At 40.1% G+C, this 7,605-nt stretch overlaps 1 protein-coding gene across 1 annotated transcript in view; it reads right to left on the reverse strand.

Moving 5' to 3' along the window:
• The window catches only part of LOC118428891 (guanine nucleotide-binding protein subunit alpha-12-like), a 28,867-nt gene extending 22,077 nt beyond the window's left edge, over positions 1 to 6,790 (reverse strand). Inside the window, exon 1 of the mRNA XM_035839169.1 lies at positions 6,099 to 6,790. Coding sequence (XP_035695062.1) covers positions 6,099 to 6,671 — 573 coding nt within the window. The 5' untranslated portion in view covers positions 6,672 to 6,790. The remainder of the gene's footprint in view (positions 1 to 6,098) is intronic.
• Positions 6,791 to 7,605: the final 815 nt, after the last annotated feature.

Raw genomic sequence — 7,605 nt, forward strand, 5'->3', positions numbered from 1 at the left:
ATCACACACATAATAATCTACACAAAATAACTGGATTATACTCGCTCCAGGGCATGTATTTGTTAGACGTGTAGATCCAAGAGAAGCATAAGAAATAACAACAATATATATAGAATATATCTTGCCTGGACTTTTATATCTATCATTCAGTATGAATCTGGAAATGGATCAAAAGGATTATACAAGGATTATATACAGACACGAGATAGAGAAATGTCCCACAATGGACTTATTAATAGCCTACTTTCAATCCAATCACATTAGAAAGAATATTAGCATGTACTAATCAACATATAAACCAGTGCTGGTAAAAACACAACCTTCGTGGCAGTAGTATCAGTATCATGTCAGCTGTTTGTGGCTAGACAATGGACCTCAGGACTTCTGTATACCACCAGGGACAGGTAACATCTGGTATTCTGCAAATTTGGGTCAAACTACAACATACCAGCATCAGTCTTCCTAACATGATCTGTGTACATGTATTAACTACCAAGCTACATGATAGCTTACATGGGTATGTGTACATCACACTACATGTATAAACCTCCTGGACCACCCGATAGCTCGTGAAAGTTATCAAAACCATCCTGTAATGGTTAAAGGGAAAGATAAAATATGATATTTATCATAAAACATCATACATATGCATAAACCAGCAACAGCATAGTCTGTTGCCATGTGGTTATGCTTTCCGAGTCTAACTACACTGCAGCATACACTGTTTATCAGACCCTGGTTGTGTATAATTCAGATTCATCCAGGCACGGGATTGATCCCTATAAACCTATTCCATGTCGAATCCAACTCTTGGAGTTGGATTGTGACCGCTCATACCAAGCTTGGTGGATTGGAATCTATCCAGTGCTTTGGCGAATCCATATTTGCAATGCCTAGTATGAACAGGTCTTAGAGGAATAAATCTTTTCTTTCCCAAATTCTTTCCCTAACAAAAACCTTGAAAGCCTGCCTTTTTTGAATACATGTCTATAATTTCACTTCCTGTACTTTGACAAAATGGCTCATCTTACTTTAGGAGTCAGATCTGAATCTGTGAATCCATTAGTGCGTGGGTAACTCAGTCTACAGCTAAATGTAGTAGTAAATTCACCCTCTGCAAGGAGATTGTTTGATTCAAGGCTATCTGCTTTCAAATGCCCTCAGCACCAATGGGGTTATCAAATGAACTAGAAATAATGTTCTGGCTCAATAATTATCCCTGCCATGATCTAAATACAGTTCAGGAAAGGTCATTTCACTAATCTGTTATACCTACAAAATCTAACTCATTCTGCATTGTTTTTCTTTCAATTCTACCACTCATGCAATTTTTTGCCTGCAGACAGATACAAATGTGGTGTGAGTGAACTGACTTGTAGTAGGGACGCGCCATGGTAAAAGTAGCCTTCGGCTTGAACAAAGTGTGAAGTACTGAAAGTCTGTAAATGTGTGTAATCATCATGGAGTGACAGCTACATGTACACATGTTGACTAGTAGTTGTAGAATCGTTAATTAGCTCACTGGATGAAAAACCTGTTTTTGTATGGCTACAATGCGTGGGAAAAACAACAAGTAAGCAGCAGCAATACAGTATCTAGAACACCTAACAAGCACTCAATATCAGTAATTACATTGCTGTGAATGGCCTGTCTTTATCTGTTATCAACATCTCTATGGATAATGAGGGTATACTTCTGTATTAACATGTAAGAGGAGACACAGATTCCTAGAACTAATACTGTAATACTATTAGGATTGAATTTTGGGTGGAACCTTTGGACTAAACCATGTTGGAGGATTTGGGGGGATTAATATAAATAAAAACACTGCAAGCAAGTGATAAAAGAAACGGCAACTGTTAGGGAAAAGCCACTTGTAAGACATCAGAGCAACAGAAAACTAAGAAATTCAAAAGAAAACACATGCACGTTTCTGCATACACATTGCAAACAATACCCCATGATCTGTCTAAGAGATACTGGGTCAACTGTCTATCGATACGATCACCATACAGATTGGTCTATCCTATTTAACAGTTACTAGGTCAACTGTCTATCAGCCTGATTGCAGCAGATGGATTACATGTCCATCCTTGTTGGATCCCTACTGTCCAGAGCTCCACAGAAACACAAAACCCTGGGTGCAGTGGGTAGTTCCTGGAGGGAGCCTGGAATGTCACCAGGTCAGGGGTCAACACTGCCATCACAAATCAGCCATGCTATTGTGCCCAACTAGGCAGAAATACAGATAAACCTCTGCTATTCCGTAAGACTTATGTTGTTTAACTTCACCTATTAGATGCGTAATAGGACGGACCAGGACATGTCAGAAAAAGCCACTGTTGAGCTTTAGGTGTAATTTGGAAGTAAGAAAAACCCTTTTGAAGAATGTTTATTTCTGTGCAGGACTTGGAATTTGGCAGGGTTCACACAGGGTGAATGTCTCCCAAAATAAGGGTTGAACACTAAAGCTTTTAAAAGCCTAGCAAAACAGTGTTTGAGAGACTGTGTGCAGTCAGTAAGCTTACAGTGAGTAAATTGAGTACAAGAACAAATTTGGGGAATTTCACTGAGTCAGCTCAAGAGGGTAGCACACATGTGAAACTACATGGCTGCCATTGACAACCTGTATGTTACCAGACCCTACAAAGCCCTTCCAAAAAGTGGGGATTTGAAACATCTAATTAAGGAATCCCTGTAGTATACCATGGTATTAAGTTACATTCTAATACAGTTCTAAGGAAGAATGGATTGCTATGACATCTCTGCTACAATGGTATTATATGTACAAGCGTTACCATAATCTACAGCACAATAATGTTATCCTGATCTTAGTCTAGTGAAGAATGTATTTCGATTTGTTTGTGTCATCCAAGATTCTGTATTAGGCCATATTGATTTGATTATTTGGTTCACATTGGCAAACACTTCAATTTTCATCCATTGCCCAAAACAAAACATCTTCAACCAAATTGAAGAGAAAAAAAAGGAAAACAGATACTAATATTATTAAGCTATTCCAACTGAATAGGAAAAGAGAAATTCTAGGATAAGTAGAATTCTGTGATGGCGTAACTTTTATATTTCTATATAAACTACAATATCCTATATGTAGAGTATTCAAAGTCGTCCATATGATCTTTCTCATGTGGTGTTTGTCACTTGACAAACCACTGAGGAAAAATTATATTGTATCTTCTACTCTTTATACAAATTGCTGATGTAAGGATTTTGGTTTGCTTCTATGTTAAAACTATAAATCTGTTCATTGCTTGACATACGTGTATGTCTACTACAGTTTTATCACTACCTCATAAATTATATACTGAATGTACATATCATCAATTATTCAATATCGGGAATTCCACCACACATGTGACTGCTCAGGCCATAATCAGGTTTATTATAAGATGAATAATAGTAAAGTTAAAACATTCGTATTGATGAATCAAAATAGTAGTTTTTCTTTTAGTACATTTTCTGAGGGGGAAAATAAATGTACGATTCTAAATTTCTGCATTGACTGCATCATTTTGCCTGTATCTCCATAGCATGGTGGTCTGCAAGACTGCAACCCGACCACTCGCTACATCATTGTACAATGTATATGGGTCAATTTTTACAGATCGGGGGTCAGGGGCTGGAGCCTCTGACAAGAACAGTCTGGACATGGGGTTCATACGTCCTTCCTACTAGGGGGTGTTCCCACAGCTTTGATCCCATGATGTTTAAGAAAACTTAAGGCATTATACCTCTACATGTTGAAAAGTCCAACATGCTTATCGAAAACTGAGAAGAGTAGGGAATAGGGATGATCGGATGTGGTTCGCTGAAAACCTGAGCCACACTGCATTACCAGCTAACCAAGCTATTGAAAAAAGATTACGCTTCACCTCATTAGAGGATGACCTGTATTGACCTTTGACTACATGTACCATTACACACACAAATGTTTGCAGTTTGTCACAAATGGTGCACCTTCCACGTTCTAACACAAAATAATAAATGGTACGATCAAGGTCTATTCTTTATGCATTGCCCTGGTGGTGCACCATCTTGCATCACTGCTTCAAAATGCAAATCTGTAGGTTTACTGATTTGTAACAAATCCCTACAAGGACTATAGATTAATTTTTGGGGATTGACATTATCTGGGGAGATATCATTGAGTTTATCATTTCAGAAAACAGAATATGAATCCTATTCTTAGGTATGTATGAGACAAATTTGATCTTCTTTCCATCCAGGATGTTGCTGTACAACCTGCTAGGAAGTATTTCACTTGTAAACATACCTTGTTTCCGGAAATGGCGCAACCGTTGATACGTTTGTGAATAATACATCAATGATTCAGAGAATTCCCAGTGATTGGAAATTGTTATCAGTCATCACAGTGAGTAATAATAAACCGTCCCAAACCATTCAGGGTTATAGTTATGCATCTTTAGTATGTTTTATTCTAGATAAACTGTGGCAATCAAAATTATGAGTAATAGTCACAAGTCATCAGATTTCTTGGGGGCGTCAAATTACAGTAACATTATCAGCAGGGAAATGTTACATTGGTTCTAAGTGTATTTGTCTTGCTCTATTTCAAAGCCATTGGTGCATTTTTTTTCATATTTGCACACGAACAAGCACACTAATCATAGTCTAATGAAACCAAACTAATGGCATCTGTAATCTGTTTTCCTTCTTACCATAACTAATCAAATTAATCACCCTGGAAAAAGGAGTAAAACACCTACTTGGTACTTGTGTGCAGTAGTACTAGTAAAAAGGACTCAAAGAAATTGAAGTCCTCATAGTATATACACACGAAATATAAAACAAAACCACTCTTCCATATCTCATTCATTTTTAGTATCATTGTGTAATTCTCAGAATATTAATGGTTAAAGTATGAAAATCATTCAAAAACTTGATTATAAAAAAGAAGAGTCAAATTACATCTATCTTTGACATGCTATTACTGTGGATTTCAATACATATCGCTTATTATTCCAGTCTTTTTATGGTAGCATGAAAGCTTACCCTATTGTGAACCCAGCCTTGCCTGGGGGCATGACTGACCCTGGGGTTATTCTGGAGCCTGTTTTTATTCCAATTATACAAATTCCACCAGTCAGTGTTACGTTTTACCTATGCACGGTTTTACTATTTTTGTACTTCTTAGATAATGTCTGTATCACATGTTTGTATAATACCACAGAGGAACTTTTTACCTCCCTCAACACAGGCCCAGTCTGAGGAATGAATAAACGTCTTGTGCAGTTGATTGACAATTCCTCATGTCCTGCAAACAACATCAACTCGGGGAGGACCAGACAACTTTTTCTCGTGAAACTGCTAAGTTTGTTGAGCTATTCCAGGATTTCCCTAAACCCTTTGCATAAGACGTGACTCAGGGACACGGAAGAGGAATGTAGGAACAAGTTGCCGAGTGATTTGGAGGGGAATATCCCGGAGAGCGAGTCTGTGGTCACCCCTTGGGACAACAACCGCACCCGGGCGTGGCTACATCTGCCCCCCTCCCACCCCTGCTCAGGATAGAAAATCACTCGGGCCTTCTATTTCCCTTCCTTGAAAAGGTAGAGATATAATAGCTAGGTCGTGAACAGAATCCCGACAATGGTGATTTTAATTTGGTGCGTCGCTGAGAGGCCCAGCTTTTGTTAGGGAGATGACATATTCAAATCTTGGGCGGAGTGTGAAAGGAGTCCAGGTCATTTCGGGCTGTCTCTCGCCTCTGGCGTCGTGAAAGTCGTGTGGATTTCTGCTTCAGTTTCACAAGCTGTGTATTTACCTAGGCTTTTCTTATATGTTGAATCCCTAGTATAACACTTGAAGATTGTAGGGAGACCATTTTAAGTTGCTAACCCTTCGTAAAAGATGAACTTTGGACAACAACAAAACAGGAGTCTTCGTAACTGTGCTGGGAGAGACGCGTCGGGTCCGGAATGAGTTCATTTCGTACTAACGAGGGGGGAGGAGGTTGTTAGGCACGAGACAGGACAAAAAACACAGTCCTTATAACCACCCAACCGAAGGCGTGTGTCTGGGACTACCTACAAGTTGTAAGAAGAGGAATTTCTTACCAGTTGGAATTCTCTCCTCCTGTCCCACGCCTCCTGAATCCCCGCATCGGACCACAGTGCCCTGATAGCGGGGCAGTACTCCAAAAACAGGGCAGTGTCTATCTTGATCGTCCCTTCAAATTTCATAACCTGATCGCAGTACAGCTCGTTGCTTGGCTCCTTCATCTTGATGCCTAGCTTTCTCTGAGCGTCCACGAGCACTTTCATCCCCTTTACGATGTTGTTGTAGACCGTGGGTCTGTACTCTTTCAGCGCTTCCACGTCGAAATCCTTGCCGTGGATGATGCGCATCTGCTTGAGGAAGGTGGACTTGCCGCTCTCGCCGGCGCCTAGCAGCAAGATTTTGACTTGTCTGCGGAGATGGACCTTCTCCTTGGCCAGCATTTTGTCGATCTGCTTTGACCGCTGTCTTTGCTCGATGTCCTGCGGATCGCCACAGCACAGACTCAGGCAGAACGGAGGGGCCCCGGCCCGGGCCGCTGCCTGCCCAACCCGCACCGCCATCTTGGAACTTTGGACTAGCCTGGGACAGGAGGGACCGACCAACCCGCGCAGGGGGGAGGGACGGGGCATCGACCGGTTCAATAACACTTTCGTTTAATAGTTAGCGCTTTACCGATGTATAACGTTACATGTATCTTTTGACCATGGACCAAAAGCTATCAAATTAGGATATCATAAGTACTTATAGAAAAAAAAATGTTGAAGAACGCTTTGTAAAATGTTGAAGAAGAATTAAAAGGTGAATAAACGTTAACGCTAACGACAATAATTTTATCAATTTATTCATTTTTCTATTTGATTTATTCACAGCCTTTCACATAAAAATTGTCACAAGTTTCTTTAAATAGTGAAACAAGTCAGTAAATTAGTGATAGCTGGAGGGAATTGAGGAAAATCGTTTTATAACGATGATTATATGCGCTGTCTGGCTATGGCTCAATTACCGAGGACAGAACGTGCGTAATGGTGACGAACGTTCACGTACGGTCGCTCAGCGCCCAGTCAGCGTTTAAATGTCAAAAGCAATCCTTCGACTTGGGGAAATGTCAGGGAAGATTGACGTCTGCGCGTTCGATGTTTCTAGTGTTCAGCCTTTACTTGCCATATAATCTAACATTGAATTATTTACTGTGAAAGGAGTAGTAAGATGTTATATGAATATTTCTCCCCAAGCAGAGGTTAGACTCCGGCCGTTTTTGACGTTTTTTAGTCGTTTTTATCGGGCTTTCTATTTTGTCATGTTTCTTGACGTCCGCCGGCAGACGGCAAGAAACAGCCGGAGCCTAACCTCTGCTTGGAGAGTAGTTATACAAAGCATGTATATAAACGTGCTGCTTTTTATCCAATATTTTAGGGCGTGAGGGAGAGAGAGAGATCAAATTCGGAAAGATTGTCTCTTTTTTTCAGGAAGGACGTGCCGTTAGCTAAATAAGCGATAGGAATCCCCCACTGAGGGTAAAAGTCAACCAGGCCACATAACTAACAGTAATTGATTACTTTACCC

This window comes from Branchiostoma floridae, chromosome 13, assembly GCF_000003815.2.
Source record: "Branchiostoma floridae strain S238N-H82 chromosome 13, Bfl_VNyyK, whole genome shotgun sequence".
Lineage (NCBI taxonomy): Eukaryota > Metazoa > Chordata > Leptocardii > Amphioxiformes > Branchiostomatidae > Branchiostoma > Branchiostoma floridae.